Source organism: Suncus etruscus, chromosome 14 (genome assembly GCF_024139225.1).
Source record: "Suncus etruscus isolate mSunEtr1 chromosome 14, mSunEtr1.pri.cur, whole genome shotgun sequence".
Classification (NCBI taxonomy): domain Eukaryota; kingdom Metazoa; phylum Chordata; class Mammalia; order Eulipotyphla; family Soricidae; genus Suncus; species Suncus etruscus.
In genome coordinates this window covers 81,703,895-81,725,708 of record NC_064861.1, presented here as the reverse complement: position 1 = coordinate 81,725,708, position 21,814 = coordinate 81,703,895, and the positions used below count along the sequence as shown (strand labels likewise).

Sequence of the window (21,814 nt, the reverse complement as noted above, 5' to 3'; positions counted from 1 at the left end):
TCCCTCCCTCCCTCCCTCCCCCCCCCCTCTTTCTTTCTTTTTTTTGGGGGTCACACCCAAAGCCCTCAAGGTTACTCCTGGCTCTACGTTCAGAAATTGCTTCTGGCAGGGATACGGGATGCCGGAATTCGAACCACCGACCTTCTGCATGAAAGGCAAACACCTTACCTCCATGCTATCTCTCCGGCCCCCCTCCTATGTCTTTCTAAGTAAAATGTTTTCCAATCAAAACTATTTTGCGGGGCTGGAGCGATAGCTCAACGGTGGAGCATTTGCCTTGCAGGCGGCTGACCCAGGACGGACAGTGGTTTGATCCCCCAGCATCCCATATGGTCCCCCAAGCCAGGAGTAATTTCTGAGTGCATAGTCAGGAGAAACCTCTGAGCATCACCAGTGAGGTCCTAAAAGCAAAAGCCAAAAAGAAACAAACAAACAAAAAACCTCCTGAAATTCTTTTTTTGTTTTTATTTTTGGGCTACACAAGGTGGCACTCAGAATAATTACTCCTGGCTCTGTGCTCAGAAATCACTCTTGGCAAGCTTGGGGGACCATATCATATGGGATAATGGGAATCAAACCTGGGTCTGTCCTGGGTTGGCCGGGTGCAAAGCAAATACCCTACTGCTGTGCTATCAGTCCAGCCCTTGAAATTCTTTTTCTGCAAGGGAAGGTGATGGGCCTGGACTGCCTGTGCTAAGGTTAAGACTTTTCCTTTCCTGCAAAGAACAATTCAACACTCAAGCTGAGTCCACGGCTCCCAGAAAAATCAGGTCACAGGATCATCTCCCAGGAAGTATAGAACAAATGGATTCCAGGCACTGCTTGCCAGCTGGCAGGACATGAGTGTCTGTTGTCACGTAGTGGACTTTCCCAGTCCTGACCCAAGCCAGGCCTTTCCCCAGGTGGCTGAGGTGGGCCGAGCAGAGGTGGAAGCACTGAGGCAGCCTCACTCCCTTCACACTGTCTATTCTGATAGAGGGAGAAGAAAATGGGGTGGAACAAGATTAGACTGGTGTGTCAGGTGGTGTGCTAGGGTGAGGCTGATACACAAGACAATCTGAAAATAATAATCATCTCAACCTTCTGCTCTTCCCTGCCTTTTGTCTTACTGCACAAACCCCTCACTTTTACAGGTTTGCTCACTTCCTTAATAGAAATACAGGAAAGGAGCACAGCTCCTGTTTGTCTCTGAAATCCTACTCAGCAGCCTTCCTGCTCTTCCCACTTCCTACTAATCTTTTGATTTTTGCTTTATTTTGTTTTTAGTTCTTTTTTTTTTGTTGTTGTTGTGGGGGGGTCACACGGCAGCTCTTAGGTGCCACTCCTAGCTCTAAGCTCAGAAATCACTCCTGGCAGGCTCAGGGGACCATATGGGATGCCGGGATTCAAACCACCGTCCTTCTACATGCAAGACAAATCCATGCCCCGTTTTTAGGTTATTTTTTAACCAGGGCCACATTCAGTGGTTATTTTTGACTTTGTGCTCAGGAAGCACTCCTGATAGGACCCAGGGAACAATACGGGGTTTTGAGGATTTAATCCAGGCCAACTACATGAGGCAAATACCCTACACATTGTACTATTTCTTCAGCCCTGCCTCATTTCTGTCCTTCTAAATAAAATCTCTTCTGAATTTGAATAAATAAATAAGATAAAGGTCATCCTTTGAGGAGAAGTAAAAGAACCCAAGAAAGTTAACTTGATGCTATATGAGAAAAAATATACTCTTGATACTGGTAAAGGTAATTATACAGGTAATTATGATAGTATTACTGTATTTTTTTGGTTTATCTCTATTCCTCGCCTAACTTGATGTTACTTTAAACTAGTTTGTTATAAATTCAACATACATCCTATAATCTTCTATTAATAAAATTAGTTTTAGGGCCTGGAGCAATAGTATAGTGTTAGGGTGTTTGCCCTGTACACAGTTGACCTAGGTTTCAAAACTCGGCATCCCATGTGGTCCCCCTGAGCACTACACCAGGTGTAGTAGCCCCCAAATAACAACAAATTAGCTTTAAAATGTATAAAGGGGCCAGAAAGATAGCGGGTAGGGCACTTGTCTTGTATGTTGTTGACCCAGTTTCAATCTCCAGCATCCTATATGGTCCCCCAAGTCCTGCCAGGAGTGATTCCTGAGCACAGAGCCAAAGAGTAAGTTCTGAGCACCACTGGTTATTGTCCAAAACTACCCCACCCGATTTAAAAATAAAATATACAAAGATGGCATGAGAAAGATTCCAAACAGAACACTATAAAAAGTGAATTAAACACAAAAGGAAGCCATAGAGGAATTAAAGAATGCACAGAAAAAACACAATAGAAAAATTCCAAGAGTAAGCTTACCATAAAATTACTTTAAATAAAATGGCTTAAATGGTGCTGGGATTACAGACCACCATATAGTAAACAATGACTTTGAACTCTTACCTCACATCAAATATAAAATTAACTCAGAAGAATTCAAAGATAGCACAAAAACAAAAAACTCAGAGAAAAACCTCATGATTGTAAGTTTGGCAATGGCTTCTTAGCTATGATACCAAAGATGAAAGAAACTCAAGGAAAAAACCCAGGTAATTGAGAAAATGAGTTTTATCAAACCAAACAACATTGTAAAACAACATTAAGGGTTAGGCCCATAGCTCAACGGGCTAGGATGCATGCCTTGTATGTGGGAACCCTAAATTTATTCCCTGGGATTGCATGGTCCCTTGATTATTACCAAAACCAGAATCCACCAACAAACCACTGCCAACAAAACAGGAAGCAACCTACAATATGGCATGCTAGGAGATACAGTAAAAGATGAATCACAAGCATGGAAAATACAAGATGCCCAGTCTGGTGCCAGCACCATAGGCTCTTCTGCCCCAGCATGCTGGGTGTAATCCTGGTGCCTCCAGTGCTGCCAGATCAATCCCTGAAAATTCAGCTCCCAAAGGTGGGTTCAGTATCACCTGGAGACATTTTTGGACTCCTAAGCAGTGCTTGGAGATTTCTTCCCCCCACCGCAATAAATTTAGAAACACAAAACACAATGTGGTATGTAAACTTCACAAACAGAACAAAAGCCATAACTTAAAAAAATAAAATAGGAGGCCTAAGCGATAGCACAGAGGTAGGGCGTTTGCCTTGCAAAGGAATCCGGCATTCTAGATGGTCCCCTGAGCCTGCCAGGAGTGAGTTCTGAGCGCAGAGCCAGGAGTAACCCAGACTGTGGTTCAATCCTCTGACGTCCAATACGGTCCCCCAAGCCAGGAGCGATTTCTGAGCACATAGCCAGGAGTAACCCCTGAACGTCACCGGGTGTGGCCCAAAAACAAAAAGAACAAAAATGTCAATAATTGCAAAGGATCAGAACACAGCCAACAGATGAGTTTATAATGATATTCATAAAATAAACTAATTATCGTTAGATGACAGCAAACCAATTCATTATCTTGAGAACTGACAAGAGGAAATAATCAAGCATATGTTCTGCCTTTCCTACATGAAGTGTACCACTGAGACCAAATGTCGAGGACAAGTGGCCCTTCATGTAAGTAGTCTAACTAATCAAAAGAAATAATAGAAATAGAATATCACCATATTGCAAACCCCAATGACACATGAATCTATACATTGAATTTTAGCAGCTGCTATCAATAACTGATATCACTATTTTGGGAGTATGGTTTTCCTTGGAGTTTCTTAAATTTGAAGGCTAGAGAAAAACAAGACATTAGTTAGCAAAGAAGACAGAATGGTAAAGGCAAGTATTAAATGGTAAAACTGATAAAAAAGATTCATTCTAGCTATCCTTATTAAGACTCTAACAGGCAGGGCTGGAGGGAAATCAGTAGGGCAGGGGTCTCAAACTCAATTTACCTGGGGGCCGCAGGAGGCAAAGTCGGGGTGATCCTGAGTGCAAAGTCAGTAGTAAGCCTTGAACATTGAGGGGTGTGACCCAAACAACTAAAACAAAACAAAGCAAAAAAAGATTCCTCTAGGGCAGGGCCACAAAATGTTTTACGGAGGGCCGTAAGTTTGAGACCCCTGCAGTAAGGTGTTTGCCTTGCACGAAGCCAACCCAGGATGGACCCGGCTCGATTCCCAGCATCCCATAAGGTCCCTGGAGCCTGCCAGAAGTGATTTCTGAGGAGCACAGAGCCAGGAGTACCCCCTGAGCACCACTGGGTGTGACCCAACACCCCTCCCAAAAAAAGAAAAAAAAAAGACAACAGGCAGATGACAAAGGAAAGAAACTGGAACAATACAGAATTGATAACAGGTGAGGATGACAGAAAAAGGAACAGAAAAGGACTCAGAATAGATCTCAGCCTATCTATAATATTTCACCTTTTCTGTGAATGTATTCAATGTACACTAAACACAAACTAATTTTTATCGGAGGCCACACTTAGTGACACTCAGGAGATACTCCTGGCTCTGAGCTCAGAAATCACTCTTGGCAGGCTCGGGGATCATATGGGATGTTGGGGATCGATCCCAGGTTGGTTGCATGCAAGGCAAATGCCCTACTGTCTGTGCTATCACTCTGGCCCCCCAATGCAAACTTTAAAAAGTTACTTGAGGGGCCAGCGCGGTGGCGCTAGAGGTAAGGTGTCTGCCTTGCCAAGCGCTAGCCTAGGACGACCTCGGTTTGATCCCCTGGCATCCCATATGGTTCCCCAAGTCAGGAGCGACTTCTGAGCGCATAGCCAGGAGTAACCCCTGAGCATTACTGGGTGTGGCCCAAAAACCAAAAAAAAAAAAAAGTTACTTGAAAGCACTCTTGTTAAAAGAAAGGTGCTATCAAGAGAATCACCAGACTCATGAAGGCAGGTGCTTATTGAAATGTTCAGGGGCCGGAGTGGTGGCGCTAGAGGAAAGGCGTCTGTCTGCCTTGCGCGCGCTAGCCTAGAACGGACAGCAGTTCAATCTCCTGGTGTCCCATATGGTCCCCCAACTCAGAAGCAATTTCTGAATGCATAGCCAGGAGGAACCCCTGCACGCCACTGGATGTGACCAAAAAACAAAAACAAAAACAAACAAATGTTCAATATTTTTCCTTTCAATTCTGAATGAGATGAATGTAGTTTTGCTAAGACATACTACAGCAGTAGTAGTAGTAGTAGTACTAAAAAAATTTCATAAAAACGAGATTTTTTCTTCACTCATCTCAGATGCAAGGAGTACTTAGAACAGAGTTAAAACATTCTTAGAAGAATAAAAAAGAAAAAAAAAGAAATAATATAGGGGCTGGAGAGATAGCATGGAGGTAGGGATTATCTTAGTCTAAAGGTCCTTATCATGGATTTAGCGGGGAACCTTGGTTCTTACACATTGCCAACCATCGGGCCCGGAGAGATAGCACAGCGGCATTTGCCTTGCAAGCAGCCGATCCAGGACCATGCAGAAGGAGGTGGTTCGAATCCTTGCATCCCATATGTCCCCCGAGCCTGCCTGGAGCAATTTCTGAGCATAGAGCCAGGACTAACCCCTGAGCACTGCCGGGTGTGACCCAAAAATCAACCCCCCCAAAAAAAGAAGTAAATAAAAATAAATAAAATAAAAGCATGCTACATTCTCAGAAAATACAAACTTCTCCAATACTAACACCTCAATTAATGACACCACAATCCCACAAAGGGCACCCTGGGAGGCTCATCTTTGCTCTTGCTCTTCTCACTACCTGACGGTTTCTGCTTGATTGTTAAGTACTTGTAGTGGCCCTGCCAGACCACTCTATTATCTACACCCAGAGCCCCCAATCTGCTTTTACTTAGATAGGATTCTTGAGCCTCTTTCCTTCCCAGCTGTGCCCCAGTACCTGCAAAAGCACCTGGAATAAAGCAGTAAGCATCTCTGAAGAACTGGCTGAATGGGTTCCCCAAATACTACAGCAGCTCCCTCAACTGAGCCCTACAGGCTGCGCAGAGAGCACTCACCTCCACGTTCCAGACATAGGAACTATGGAAGAGCTCTGACCACAACCTGTCCACATTGTTGATGTCTTTGACATCCCAGACGTAGATGCTGTGGTCCTTGTAAACGCAGGACAGCTGCTCGTGAAGGGGGTCGAAGGTCATCGCCACAGTATCTGGGTAGACCGCATCAGCCTTCCTGTGGTAGAGGTAGTGACAAGGTCACATGGGTCATGATCACTATCAATGTCCCTCCGAGCAGTGACATGCACAGTGTCTATCTGGCAATCCCATGATGGTCCTCCTCTCTCCTCCCTCCTCTCTAAGACTGCCTGGCCTTGGAGAACATGTGAATTCTGGGCTCCTGTGAACATCTCTTTGCCCTCATTCCACCAGATCCAGGCTCTGTCCTTCCTCTCCCTGAGCATAAGGGCCACATACTTCTGGCTTTCCAGTCTCCTTGAGCCAACCCCTACATGATTAAAAAAACAAACAAAACCCTGTGCATGGGGGTTAGGAGTCCTCTGTGGGTCTGGAGCCTCTGCTACAAACACTACACTTTACTGTAAACCACAGTGAGACTTTTAGAGGCACTGACTGAATCCCCTCTATCACTAGGAGAGGTAAACATGATAATAGTGCCTGAAAGGGAACATGGAAGATGCCACCCAGCACAGAGAAGGTAGCAGGGTGGCAGCCAGCCTGCCCTAATAGTCTGTGGGTTCCCTGATTATCTCCTTCCTATCCCTTTGGAACATTTCTTTAGGCTCATGCTGAGAAAAAAGCAGCAGGGGCTGGTGTCCAGTAATGTACAAAGAGGCCTCCACCAGAGCCCACCAGAAAGTCTCACAACCCAGAGAAGATGACAGCTGAATAGACAAGAGCATCTCACAGGGACTGAGATGGCCTGCTGATCTCCATAGGGACAGGATCTCCTAAGTGCTTCTTTTATGTCCAGACACGGCGTCCTCCCCTCCTCTCCAGCACACTGGGCTCCAGTCACATAGCCTCCAGCCCCTCCTATAACACACTCAGTATACTAGCTGCTTAAGCCTGTACACTTGCTGTTCACACTAGTTTCCCACACCTTCATTTCACCTTCCCTGGGCCTTTCAATCAAGAGTGTCCACCCCATTACGAGTCTTGTCTTCCTGGGTCCCTTGCTTGATATCACATATGCACTTAGGCCTATTGGAAAGGCTCTGCCAGGTGTCCTTGTTTGTGTCTAAGAGCCTGATTATACCGCAGACCTCGTGCACTTGCTGTCTCCTCATATCTGACTCCTGCTACAGGTCAGGGCTGCGCAGATAGGTAGAAGTGTTTGAAAGCATGGATGGGAATAGATGCCAGCAAACTTCAGTTCTGTTCCATCTCCTCCTCCCACCAAGTAGTACCTGGGTTCCAGGCCCTGGGCCACATCCACCCCGAGGTAGTGTGGCTTGGGCAGGTTGGTGAGGTAGTGCAGGTTGTGAGCCTGGAAGACGCGGACTATCCCATCTGTGCAGCCACAGAAGATGAGTTCTTGGCTGACACAGAGGCAGGAAGACAGGGAGACCTGTGGGGCAAAGAAGACCCTAAAGAATTTGGCACTCATGTGGTCAAGCAAAGGGCAGTGAGGGCTGCAAACATGACCTCCCAAGAGCCTGAGCAGCTCCCAGACTAAGCTACCCACTTTCAGATCCTAGAAATGGGAATATAGGGGCCGGCGTGGTGGCGCTAGAGGTAAGGTGTCTGCCTTGCCAGCGCTAGCGTAGGATAGACTGTGGTTCGATCCCCCAAGCCAGGAGCAACTTCTGAGTGCATAGCCAGGAGTAATCCCTGAGCGTCACCAGGTGTGGCCCAAAAACCATAAAAAAAAAAAAAATTAAAAAAAAAAAAAAAAAAAAGAGGGGCTGGAGAGATAAGGTAAGGCGTTTGCCTTTCATGCAAGAGGTCATCGGTTCGAATCCCAGCGTCCCATATGGTCCCCCGTGCCTGCTAGGAACAATTTCTGAGCATGGAGCCAGGAGTAACCCCTGAGCACTGCCGGGTGTGACCCAAAAACCACAAAAAAAAAAAAAAAAAAAAAAAAAAGAAATGGGAATATAGCAACAACTGCTGAAGAACTGCCCCAGCAGGCAGGCAAAGGTATGGCTCAGGGCAGAACTGTTTTTGCTGTCTGCAGAGAACTCAGGTGTGCGTGCAAATTATTGGCACAGCAGAATCTGGTTTCAGGTAGGTTCCCTGTAGCAGACAGTTAAACTTGAGACCTTATTTTTTAATTTTTTTATTTTTTGTGGTTTTTGGGTCACACCCGGCAGTGCTCAGGGGATACTCCTGGCTCCATGCTCAGAAATTGCTCCTGGCAGGCACGGGGAACCATATGGGATGCCGGGATTCGAACTGATGACCTTCGCATGAAAGGCAAACGCCTTACCTCCATGCTATCTCTCCGGCCCTGAGACCTTTTTTGTTTTGAGTCACAGACAACTCCAGATGGGTCCATAGAGGGTACTGGGGATCTGACCCAGGTCAGCTTCTTAAAATTGAGGCCACAACCAAAGCTTTTTTTTGTTTTGGTTTTTGGGCCACACCCGGTGATGCTCAGGGGTTATTCCTGGTGGCTCAGAAACTGCTCTTGGTTTGGGGAACCATATGGGACATGGGCGTGTGTGTGTGTGTGTGTGTGTGTGTGTGTGTGTGTGTGTGTGTGTGTGTGTGTGTGTGTGTGTATGTGTAACTGTGGTCCATCCTGGGTCAGCTGTGTGTGTGTGTGTCTGTCTCACAGGTGTGTGTGTATGGCACACATGTGTGTTTAACTGTGGTCCATCCTGGGTCAGCTGTGTGCAAGGCAAATGCCCTACCACTATGTGTGTTTGTGTGTGTAGAACTATGGTCCATCCTGGGTCAGCCGTGTGCAAGGCCCTATCACAATGCCACTGCTCCAGCCACTTAACTTTTGTTTTTTGTTTTTGGGCCACATCTGGCGGCTCTCAGGGGTTACTCCTGCTCTCTGCTCAGAAATCGCTCCTGGCAGGCACAGGGGACCATATGGGATGCCAGGATTTTGGTTCTGGGTCAGCTGCTTGCAAGACAAACACCCTACTGCTGTGCTATCCTCAGAAATCGCTCCTGGCAGGCACAGGGGACCATATGGGATGCCAGGATTTGAACCAATGTTGGTTCTGGGTCAGCTGCTTGCAAGACAAACACCCTACTGCTGTGCTATCTCTCCGGTCCTGTTAACTTTTGTTTTTATTTTATTTTAGTGAGGTACTTAAAAATAACTTTGTTGAGTCAAAGCAACAGCACAGTGAGTAGAGCAATTGCTTTGCACATGGTCAACCCGGATTCAATTCCTAACATCCTGTAAGATCCCCAAAAAGCTTGGCTGGAAAGATTTCTGAGTTCAGAACTAGGAGTAACCCCTGAGCACCATTAGGTTGTGGCCCAAACATCAAAAAGAAAAAACATCAAAAGAAAAAAATTTGTAACTTCATTAAAAAAAAATGACTTAAAATAATAAAATAGGGGGGCCGGGAAGGTGGCGCTAGAGATAAGGTGTCTGCCTTGTAAGCGCTAGCCAAGGAACGGACCGCGGTTCGATCCCCCGGCGTCCCATATGGTTCCCCCAAGCCAGGGGCAATTTCTGAGCGCTTAGCCAGGAGTATCCCCTGAGCGTCAAACGGGTGTGGCCCAAAAACCAAAAAAAAAAAAAAAAAAAAAAAAATAGGGACTGGGGAGATAGTATGGAGGTAAGGCATTTGCCTTGCATGCAGAAGGACAGTGGTTCAAATCCCGGCATCCCATATGGTCTCCGAGCCTGTCAGGAGTGATTTCTGAGCGTAGAGCCAGCAGTAACCCCTGAAGCCACTGGGTGTGACCCAAAAGAAACAAAAAAAAAAAAGGGGGGGCTGAAATAATATTACACTAGGGAGGGCACTTGCTTTGCACATGGTTGATTTGAATTCATTTTCTAGCATCAGAGAGAGGAGTAATCCCTGAACATTGGCAAGAAGAGAGAGAGGGAGGGAGGGAGGGAAGAAAATTAGGATGGTCAATGATAACATCTGAAAGTCTGCCTATAAAACTGAATCTGCTAATTTGGGGGTGAGGAAAGAGGGAGAAACATAGAGACAGTGGGAAAGGGAAAGGGATGCTCTAGGAGTTGGGGGGAGTTTACAACACTATAACCCTGAAAATATTAACAATATTCTAAATCACGATGTCTAAATGAAAAAATAAACAAGTAAATTATTCAATGTTTAAAAAGTGTTGGGCATGAAAGATTGCAGGTGGTAGAGCACATACCAGCACACAGGAGGCCCTGCACTTAATCCCCAGCATTAAGCCCCCAACTCACCTGGACACTATAGGGAGTGTAGTCCCGGCTTTCCCCAGCATTTGGGGTGTGGCACCTACACAAATGCAGTCCTCCCACCAACTAACAGTGCTCAGTCAAGAGAAACAATGGCCCAGAACAGATAAGGAAGCAGCTGCAATCTGGATTCCCTTACTAAGTTACAGGCAGGACTGGATATTCTCTCATACGGCTCCCTGATCAAATCTGTGACAGTCACCCTGGGGACGGTATAGAGGAAGGGTGAGTACCTTCAGGTTGATCCACTTCTCCAGCACTCTCTTCTCGTTGAATTGGCACAGGAGGCCCGAGTAGGATACACAGAAAGTGCTGCCTGCTGTCTGGCCCCGGCCGCAGGCCACACCACAGAAGACATTGTTGTGCAGTTCCCCCAGGATGCCAGAACGTCCTATGAGGGGCACTGTGCCTGTCACCTGAAGGCAAGGCAGGACATACTGAAACACCGTCCACACAGCCTGGACTTAGGTTACATTAGGCCTCTCCTCATCAGAGGCAATGACAACTCAGAGCCAACAGAAAGCATGTTCCTGGGTAGAAAGGCTGAAGACAATGCTCCAGAACCAGGGGTGGCTCAGTCAGTGGAGAGTCAGACTCCAGCGGTCAGCCAGCCTGAGCCCGCAGTCTGCAACTACCTCGCCTGCCTAAGTGAAGATGGAGCTGATTCCCTGGCTGTTTCCTCCCTGGGGCGCTGAGGGCTAGGGCCAGAAACTTACTTTTGTTTCCGTGGAGACTTCCAGGAACCAGAACTTCACATGCCGGTTTCCCACAGTGACGAAATAGCTGCTGTCTTCAGAGAAGGAGAGGGCGATGACCCTGCATGACACCTTGTTGGAGGCTACCACGATGTCTTTCTGGAAGAACCAGTGAGAGAAGCTCACAGCAGCGGGACTGTGTGGCTGCTCATGTTGCAACCGAAGCACTGTATGTGGTGGTGGTGGCAGCTCTGGCTGGGAGGCAGGGGGACCCAGCCCTTGGATACAGAGATGATTCACTCTGGACCTTAGGGCCTAACCAGGAGTCCCCCCTCAACAGTACTATAAGGAAGGTGCTTCTTTCCTATCTGCCAGGCCCAGAGGGAGATGTTCAAAATCAGTTACGGACAGAGACACCAAGTCCTCCCTTGCCTGTCAGTGCCTATAAGCGCATCAAACTGTTAAAACTCAATGAAGCAGGTATGATTCCATCGACTTTACAGAGGAGAGATTCAGAGTCTTGCTCAGTGCCTGGACTGCTGTGAAGCCATTATGTAGCAGAACAAGTTGGGCGCTATCAAATGCCCTCCCAGCACTAGAACAGGGACTGGCATGAGCCAAGTGCTCAATAAACATCTGCTGGATGAAGGAGCACGTGAGCTGGAGTCTCTTTCAGGTTTCCCAGCACCTGGTTGACTCAGGGTTCTCTAGAAGCAGGTGGCTGCCCCTCAACTCTCACCCACACCAGAAGCCTCACCTTCCAGTCCCAGACATTGAGGACCATGTCATGCTGGTAGCCCATGGACACGATGTGCTTCATATTGGGGGAGAAGGCCACACAGGCCACACCATACTTGTGGCCCAGCATCTCTGCCACTTGATTCTTCTCATCCACATCCCAGATGCGCACGGCAGGTCTGTGACCGTTCTGGGGAAGGGGGCACCATTACCGCTGCAGGGTTCAGCACCAAGCAGGGCTAGAGGGGCTGTCGGGTTCAAGCTGGCACCACCCAGGGTAAACCTCCCCATTTACCAAGGGATTTCTCCAGCCCAGTGACTCCCTGGGCCTGCTAGGGACAGAAGGAATGACCCCATGACCACCTTCCCACCCCACACTCAATCAGGATCACATCTCACCTCTCCTGTTACTATGTACTTGCCATCGGGGGAGAAGGCCAGAGCACTCAGGGACTTCCTGGAGGTAAGGAATGAGGTTGATCACTGGTTCCACTGAGGGGCAGGTAACTGCCATGACTATGCAACCAGTAGTTTTACCCTGACTCCAGGCCTTAAAGGAGACCAAAAGGGGTGAGCTCCTCAGCTACCAGTGCTACTTCTGTAATCTGCACAGCCTGTTTTTTTTAAGCCTTTCCTGCTGCTAGAAGGTACCCTAAGAACCCAGATCCACTTTATGAGGACTCCCTTACTTTCCCTCTGCAGAAATAGGCTAAGGGAATCTGAGACAACCACACTTTCAGAAGCACAGGTGCAGGATGGCACTGGAGCCATAGCACAGTGGGGAGGGGTCTGCATTGCATGCAGCCATTCCAAATAGTGTGGCAGCTACATGCAAAGCAGACACCCATACATACACCCTACTTGCTGTCTATCACAATGGCCCCAAGATTCTTCTTCCTTTTTTCAACAAGAGCCTTCCATGTGGTGCTGGGGCCCTGATGGTCACTCCCATCATCTGATGACTGGGGACAAGTCATTTCATGCTTGGGTCTGCAATGAGGTGCTGTTCAGATACGGCAGTGCTGGAGGCAATCCCGGAAGGGCACATGCTTTACACCTTTTAGCTCTCTCCCTGACCCTATCTAAGATTTTTTGGGGGTGGTTTGGTTTGGGAGCTATACCCAACAGTGCTCAGGGATCACTCCTGGCAGGCTCAAACAGGGGGATAGAACCCAAGTCAGCTGTGCACAAGGCAAAATCCCTACCTGCAGTACTATTACTCCAGCCCCCCATCTAAGATTCTTTTTTTTTTCTTCCTTCCTTCCTTCCTTCCTTCCTTCCTTCCTTCCTTCCTTCCTTATTTCTTTCTTTTTTTTTTATAATGCAATGTATTGTATATAATAATATATTGTATATACATTGTATTCCATTATTGAATAACAATATTTTTTTTTCTTAACACCACCCATCACCAGTGCAACATTCCCATCACCAATGTCCCAAGTCTCCCTCCTCCCCACCCGACCCCCGCCTGTACTCTAAACAGGTTCTCAATTTCCCTCATACATTCTCATTATTAGGACAGTTCAAAATGTAGTTATTTATCCAACTAAACTCATCACTCTTTGTGATGAGCTTCCTGAGGTGAGCTGGAACTTCCAGCTCTTTTCTCTTTTGTGTCTGAAAGTTATTATTGCAAGAATGTCTTTCATTTTTCTTAAAACCCATAAATGTGTGAGACCATTCTGCGTTTTTCTCTCTCTCTGACTTATTTCACTCAGCATAATAGATTCCGTGTACATCCATGTATAGGAAAATTTCATGGGGCCGGGCGGTGGCGCTCGAGGTAAGGTGCCTGCCTTACCTGCGCTAGCCTAGGAGACGGACCGCGGTTCGATCCCCCGGCGTCCCATATGGTCCCCCAAGCCAGGAGCGACTTCTGAGCGCATAGCCAGGAGTAACCCCTGAGCGTCACCGGGTGTGGCCCAAAAACCAAAAAAAAAAAATTTCATAACTTCATCTCTCCTGACAGCTGCATAATATTCCATTGTGTATATGTACCACAGTTTCTTTAGCCATTCGTCTGTTGAAGGGCATCTTGGTTGTTTCCAGAGTCTTGCTATGGTAAATAGAGCTGCAATGAATATAGGTGTAAGGAAGGGGTTTTTGTATTGTATTTTTGTGTTCCTAGGGTATATTCCTAGGAGTGGTATAGCTGGATCGTATGGGAGCTCGATTTCCAGTTTTTGGAGGAATCTCCATATCGCTTTCCATAAAGGTTGAACTAGACGGCATTCCCACCAGCAGTAGATAAGAGTTCCTTTCTCTCCACATCCCCGCCAACACTGTTGATTCTCATTCTTTGTGATGTGTGCCATTCTCTGTGGTGTGAGGTGGTATCTCATCGTTGTTTTGATTTGCATCTCCCTGATGATTAGTGATGTGGAGCACTTTTTCATGTGTCTTTTGGCCATCTGTATTTCTTCTTTGTCAAAGTGTTCATTTCTTCTCCCCATTTTTTGATGGGATTAGATGTTTTTTTCTTGTAAAGTTCTGTCAGTGCCTTGTATATTTTGGAGATTAGCCCCTTATCTGATGGGTATTGGGTGAATAGTTTCTCCCGCTCAGTGGGTGGCTCTTGTATCTTGGGCACTATTTCCTTTGAGGTGCAGAAGCTTCTCAGCTTAATATATTCCCATCTGTTAATTTCTGCTTTCACTTGCTTGGAGAGTGCAGTTTCTTCCTTGAAGATGCCTTTAGCCTCAATGTCCTGGAGTGTTTTACCTACGTATTGTTCTATATATCTTATGGTTTTGGGGCTGATATCGAGGTCTTTAATCCATTTGGATTTTACCTTCGTACATGATGTTAGATGAGACCCATCTAAGATTCTTAACCCCTATAGGATCTTTGCTCATGTTCTTCTTAGTCTGGAGTTGGTTCCTCGCTTCCTTCAGGTATCATCCTTAGGGACACCTTCCCTAGATCTCTTCCAGAGTTTTTCCCCAGTTTCGCCCACAATAATAACGACTGGGCTAGTCTTCTGCTGACTGGTGTCCTCTGTCTCCCTCATTCAGCTAGCTGTCAGCTCTGTGAGAGCAAAGGTTCTTGTCTTGCCTTCACTGCCATGTCCCCAGCATCTGGATAGACAATACCCAGTGAAGGTCAGACCTGTGGTGAGTGTCACTGACAGCTGAGTGAAGGTGTGAGTCAACTAATTTTGAAAGTCAGCAGGCCCTTGGGGAGGGAACATGTACCCTGGGCTACCCCAAGCCTGGGTCTGGGCCACAACTTACCTGGCAGTATTTAAAATGTGCTGCTGTTTGTTCTCCTTGGGGTCCAAAATCACCACCACACAGCTAGGGAAAAAGAAAAAATATGCACAAACTGAACAGTGCACCGAGGTCAAGGGCCAATTCCACTTCCACTGGGGACTACCCCAGTCCAAAGTCTAAGCCAAAAACCACATTAGTAGTAGCAGCATAAATATATTCTTTTTGCCTTTTATTTTCTTGGAGCCACACCTGGCATTGCTCAAAGATTATTCCTGACGGTGCTTAAGGGACCATTTGTAATGCTGGGGATCAAATGTGGTTTGGCCATGTGCAAGGCAAGTACCCTAATCTCTCCAGCCCCAGCATAAAATTCTTTTAAGGTTTTTGGGCCAACCCAGTGATGATAAGGTATTACTCCTGATGAGTTTAGGAGGACCAGATGAGATGCTGGGGATCTCAGGTCAGCCACATGCAAGGTAAATGCCCTACCCACTATACTATCACTTTAGTCCTATGAATATATTCTTAAATGAAAACCTGAATGAACCTCCATGATGGAATGACTGTGATTCTGTTTCGCGCTGGTCTACTAAGGTCCTGGTCTGCTAAAGTCCTGATCTACTAAAGACTATGTGCAAAGTTTCCTTAAATTCTCATCACAGCCAGGTAAGATCATGAATCACAGTCCCATTTTATAGATGAGGAAACTGAAGCCCAGAGAGGGCAAGTCCTTTGTCCAGCGTCACTCAGCAGGTCAAAGGCAGAATGAGGATATGAATACATCCTGTCAGGTCCAAGGAGCTCACCATGGTCCCCATCTGGGCATCTTCCCAAAAACCTAATAACAGCTACTGCTATCAGGAGTGACTATGGGTCTCTTGCCTGCAGTCCCTTTGCACCTGCCCAGTGCCACGCTAGATCAGCAGGACCAAACAAAGTGGTAGGATGCTCTTCGGTCCCTCAGCTACTCCAAAGGAGGCTAGCGGCAGTTATGTTATGGCCAGACACAGAATAGAGAATTGAGAGGGGCACATGGTGGGATGAGGACATGACACACCCCACACAAGAGGAATCCTCACAGCCTGTCACTCCACAATCACAGAAAGGCACAGGAAGGCTTTCAGAGCACTCGTTCCATGCTAGGTCCTGTTCTCAAAGAGCCAGGGGTTTCTGTCTGTCTATCACACTAAGAGCATCACCTACAAGCTGTAGCCCAGAGTCCCTGGCCATGCCTGATCGACTCTGAGCTCTGGGCAGTATGGAGAGGCAGAGGCTCACCCCGCTCACTCACCCTGCCAGGTAGGCCAGGTGGCCCGTGCCAGGGTCACATGTAATGCCACTGCTGTTCTGGGCTGTGATGCCAAGCACCTTCTCGAGGGAAACCTGTGGGGAAAAGGTCCAAGTCAGAAGCACCTACCCAGCAGGCCCCACTCAACACTCTTGTATTGTGCAGCCAGGCAGCCAGCGGCCAAGTCCGCTTTCCCTGTACCCAGGTCTCTGTGAAGACGGAGTGTGGTGGGAAAAACTGCCCAGAATTCCTGCCCTCTGGAGCCTACATCCTGGCAAGGAGAGGACATAAGACACAAAAATGACAGAAAAATGTAGTAAAGAGATCAGGTGATGCTAGAAATGGAAAAAAGAGGGGCTGGTAGGACAGGGAAAGGAAGATGGTCACCTCTGTGGACTTTTCTGCATTATCTGATATGGAGGGAAGACTTGAAGATCCACCTCCACACAATGAAAGACACTGTAATCACCTCCAGTCCACAGAGGACAGGAAGGCCTGGAGTCCCTTACCAGTAGAGCTGGAAGTAGGTTGCAAGCCCAGGTAGTGACTCAAAAGTCAGCACCTGCGGCCTGCAAGGGAAACACAGCCAGGAGGTAAGTGGACACCCATTTCCCTCACCCATGTTAGTCAACACAGAAAAATGGAACCATCACAAGAAACTTGACAACTCTCAAAGCAAAGTGAAATGGACCAGTGGCTATCATAGCTAACTTGACCATTTAAAGTCTGAACTGACAGAATCGTAGTATTTTCATATTCTAAGAACATTACTTTCTAAATATCATAAACACTATTAAGCAAGACAGCTCAAAAGGCTGAACGAATGCCTGTCATCTATCCTGGCACCAACTAGTCCATCCACCAAGTATCTCCAAGAGTATCCGCAAGCACAAAGCCAGGAGTGGCCCACTCCCCCCAAAAAACTACAACAGAAAGAGAATAGTCACATACAAATATTATAGTCAATGTTGGACCTGAGGAAATAGTCCAGGACTTGTGTCTGACCCCTGGCATTATGGGGTCCCCCAAGCAATACCAATGTAGCCCTAAAATTTCCTGAAGAACACCACTGGTGGTAGCCTTGGTAGTCTATGAAAACTGCCAAGGTGGCTCTGGGGGTCCTGGAAATGCAAGACCTGAACAGCACAATCTCCTTGGGTCTCTGCATTAAACCACTGGCCTTGCTGGACAGATGAGAATCATGAGAGACCCCCATTTATATCAATCCTGGACTGGGGGCCAAAGAGATAGCATGGAGGTAAGGCGTTTGCCTTTCATGCAGTAGGATGGTGGTTCAAATCCCGGTATCCCATCTGGTCCCCTGTGTCTGCCAGGAGCGATTTCTGAGCTTGGAGCCAGAAATAACCCGAGTGATGCCGGGTGTGACCCAAAAACTAAAAAAAAAAAAAAAAAATCCTGGACTGGGCATGTGTCCTGGGATTCATGCCTGTCTCAGCAAGGGCAGCAGTGTTGGAGGGGAAGCTAAAGGTTTTCTTTGTTTGTTTTTGGGTCACACCCTGTGACATTCAGGGGTTACTCCTAGCTCTGCACTCAGAAATTGCTCCTGGCGTGGGAATCATATGGGATGCCGGGGATTGAACCCAGGTCTGTCCTGGGTCAGCCACGTGCAAGGCAAACACCCTACCTACCACTGTGATATTGCTCCGGTCTCTGGAAGCTAAAGTTTTATTGTCTATTACTAGAAGCTGTCCCCTGAATGCCTGTAACTGTGTTTATTTATTTAATGCTCACAATAATAACCCTGTCATCAATTCTCAATCAAATTAACAGAAGGTTGGTAGTGAGGGGCTGCCTGTCTAGGAATAAACAAATACTGCTGGGAATTAGTTAAACGGTGATTTTTTTTTTTTTACACTAGGATTTTCACAAGCCAGATGATTTTTTTGTGCCACCAAATAAGAAGCAAAACAAAACATGACATTGGGTAGGAAGGATAGTACAGTGGGTTGGGGGGTGCTTTCCTTGCAGAGAATCCGGGTTTCATCCCTTGCATCTTGTATGATCCAAAGTGCACCAGAAATGATCCCTGAGAGCAGAGCCAGAAGTAAGCCCTTGTGGGGCTTCACATACCGTAATCCAACCCCAGAAAGAGGGGTCTGGAGTGGGGGATGTCATGAGAAATAAACCAGGCCAAGCTGAGGAGGGTAAAATATGTGTGGTCAGGAGAGCTTTCAACCTTGTGAAGAGAGCTGCCCACCAAAACCGCAATTCTTATTAAGTACTTTCTTTAACCACACTGGAAGGGGGGGCAAGAAAGAGCTGGAGTCTTCAAGGGGGAGAACCATGTGTCCTTTCAGGAATCCAATCAGGGTCAGGCGCCTGCAAAGTAAGCGCCTTAACATAGCTGCCAGTGTGACTAAACCTTTAGAGAACAAGAACCGGCAGAGAGGTAGGCAGGGAAGAGCCAACTGGCCCAGGGATCTTGCAGCCAAGGGAAGTTGACATCATTAGCCTGCAGCTGCAAGCCAGAGCAGAATCAAATTCCATCTGCACTGCCCTCAAACTCCAAGGTAAGGCTATTATCTCCCATAGCCACCTTCGACCATATGTAGCCCCTCTACCTCAAAATCTATGGGGTCGAGATAAGATCAAGATTTCTCTTTCCCTCAACCCTCCTCGATGACCCCTAACCCAGAGGCCACACCCTTTTACTTGGAGCCTCTGGAGTTCAGTGCCCACCACCCACTGCAATCAGTGGGAAAAAAATTTTTTTTGAGGGTGAAACGTGTGTCATAGGGGAGCTTTCAACCTCATGGAGATCTATTCCTGCCAAACCAGCAGTCCTTTATTAAAATTTTCAATCCACAACTGGGATGGCAGGGAGAGTGGTAGACAAAAGGCCATAAAGAATTAGTTCGATTTAGGTAGGTCTTTGACATGTAAAGAAGGGAAGGAAGGGGAAAAAAGCCAGCTTTGTCTTGGGTAAAACAAGTTGTAAACCAACACCTCCAATTTATAAAGAGAGTGTGTGGCTTTAAGGATTGAACAGTTTTTAAAATGGTTGCTAAATGGAGATAGAGCTCTATAAACTGCTTTGCATGAAGGAGGTCCAGTTTTCAATCCCCAGCACAACATGGTCCCCTAAACACCAAGGAGAGAGTTCTCTTCCCCAACACTGAGCCAAGGAGTTCCTGGGCACTACAGAGTGTGGCCCCATAACAAAAAGTTTAAAAATAGCATGCTAGGGCCGGAGAGATAGCACAGTGGTAGGGCATTTGCCTTGCACAAGGCGGACCCAGGACACACAACGGTTTGATTCCTGGCATCCGATGTGGTCCCCCCAGCATGCCAAGAACAATTTCTGAGTAGAGCCAGGAGCGATTCCTGAGTGCTGCCGGGTGTGACTCCCAAAATACAAACAAGAAAATAGTGTTTGTTATGATAATCATTTTACAAATACAAGCCACATACTAGGTAGGGTGTAGCACACCCCACTGATGTTCATGGCTTACAGTTGGTGTTTGGGCGACCACATGTCATTTCAAGAACCAAACCACACATGGCTGACCTGTTTCGATCTCCGGCATCCCATATAATCCCCTGAGCCTGCTAGGAGTAATTTCTATGTACAGAGCCAGGAATAACCCATGAACACCCGGGTGTGACCCAAAAACAAACAAACAAACAAACAAAAAAGAATCAAGCCAAGGTCTGTGTGTGCAAAGTAAACGTCTGAACCTGATCTATGTGGTCCTTACTCACATAATTAAAAATAACACCACGGACGAAGAGGCCCACCTTGGTTAAGAGTGAAGGAAAGAGGATGACTAAGGTAGGTAAATGTGGATGGGTCGAGGAGAATTTAATCCAGACTGATAGCTGCCGGGAAGGGGATTCACAGAGTTGAAGGGAAGAGTAAACAAGTGTCCCATATGGCCCCCCAAGCCAGGAGCGATTTCTGGGCGCATAGCCAGGAGTAAACCCAGAGCATCACCGGGTGTGGCCCAAAAAGCAAAAAGAAAGGAAGGAAGGAAGGAAGAAAAGGAAGGAAAGAAACAGTGAAAGGGACCTGAGAAGTGATTATGGGAAGGCGGAGCTAGAAGTAATAAGTAAAAATAAAACGCCCAGAGGCTGGGATACAAGATAGGGACAGGAGGGCACCCTGGAAAAATCCTAAGGGCTGAAGGTTTTTTGCTGTTGTTCTTGGGTCACACCCGGCAGCGCTCAGGGGTTACTAATCCTGGAAATATGCTCAGAAATCGCTCCTGGCAGGCTCGGGGGACCATATGGGATGTCGGGATTCGAACCACCGTCCTTCTGCATGCAAGGCAAACACCCCACACCTCCATGCTCTCTCCGACCCCAGAGCTGAAGGTGTGTTTGGCCTGGACCAGGTGCTAAAAATGAAGGGGGAACTGGGAGGAGCTTTAGTCGGAGGGGCGTGACCAGGGGGCGTGGCGTCGGCGGGATCGACCCGGCCCGAGGCGGAAGCGGCCAGGTCTAACCGAAGGGCGGGTCACCCGCTCCTTACCCGGTGCTGCACGGTGTCCTCGGGCGCCGCTGAGAGGCGCGTCCGCCGCCGGAGGCAGAGAGACGGGGCCGGTGGCGGGGAGCTCTGAGCCCTCCGCGCCGGGACTCCTGCCAGGATGGACGGCAGCCTCTCCACGACGTCGTTCCGCGCAGAGCCGCCGGGCCCTAAGGTCGCCGCCATCGTCGCGCCGGAGCCGGGACGGTCGTTAGCCTCAACTGCCGTCGCCAAGTCCCACTCGAACTGCGAACGGCCGCGGGAAAACGGGCGCCGCTGCTTATTGGACGCGGCTGCTGCCGATCTGACCAATCACAGAGCGGCCGGGCGGTGCCTCGGACCAATCACAGCGCAGGGGGCGGGGGCAATGGCTTGGTGCGGAAGCGCGGTGGCTAGTTGCCCGGATGTTTTGATGGAGCGGAGCGTTTGAGTTCTCGAAAACCCACAACTCAATCTGTTGCCATCGTTCACTCCTGGAACTTCAATACTGGATTTTTCCTTTCCAGACGCCCAAATTTCCTCTCCCCGCACTTTCTCTTGCTGCCCCCCTTCAGAGCGACTTAATTCGGGCTGTGACAGGCACCCGGATGTAACCGGCCCCGCCGAGGGGAGGGCGGGGTAAAAAAAAGAAAATCGGACGCCGGCCAAACGGCGCTTGCTCAGTACCGCCAATATGGCGCCGCTCTCTCTCCACACGTGAATAAAGTCAAGCGCGGATGTTCGCTTTCTTCCCCAGAGCCCGCGACGAGGGAGTGGTAGTTGCAGTAGCGATGCGAGAGCCTGCTGTAGTGGGCGTTCCTCCCCCCGTCCCCGGCTCGTGGTCCGAACTGCTCCGACCCCGGGTGCGACTACAAGTGAGCTTTTACCAGTGAGTGTGAGAGCGGGGCGTGACCTAACGGGGCGTGGTCTTGGAGGCGTGGCTATGATGGTTGTGGGCGTGGCCTTGTGGGGCGTGGTCGTGGGCGAGATCCAGGATCTTGGCCGTTGTGCTGTCTTTTGGTCGAACTGTCAGTTGTGTGGGGTTGGAAAGGAGGTAGTCCCTGCGCTCCAGCTGCATACATAACGCACATGCAAAATGCAGACATACAAAAGAAGAAGTAAGAAGCTTTAAAAAAAAATGAGG

The 21,814-nt window shown here is 47.9% G+C and overlaps 1 protein-coding gene across 1 annotated transcript in view; it reads right to left on the bottom strand.

The window, feature by feature from the left end:
* The window catches only part of WDR62 (WD repeat domain 62), a 50,928-nt gene extending 30,051 nt beyond the window's left edge, over window positions 1-20,877 (bottom strand). The window contains exons 1-9 of the mRNA XM_049787464.1: window positions 20,698-20,877; window positions 16,209-16,300; window positions 14,939-15,001; window positions 12,102-12,159; window positions 11,722-11,892; window positions 10,986-11,123; window positions 10,503-10,685; window positions 7,307-7,467; window positions 5,937-6,111 (exon numbers count right to left, since the gene is read on the bottom strand). Coding sequence (XP_049643421.1) covers window positions 5,937-6,111; window positions 7,307-7,467; window positions 10,503-10,685; window positions 10,986-11,123; window positions 11,722-11,892; window positions 12,102-12,159; window positions 14,939-15,001; window positions 16,209-16,300; window positions 20,698-20,877 — 1,221 coding nt within the window. The remainder of the gene's footprint in view (window positions 1-5,936; window positions 6,112-7,306; window positions 7,468-10,502; window positions 10,686-10,985; window positions 11,124-11,721; window positions 11,893-12,101; window positions 12,160-14,938; window positions 15,002-16,208; window positions 16,301-20,697) is intronic.
* Window positions 20,878-21,814: the final 937 nt, after the last annotated feature.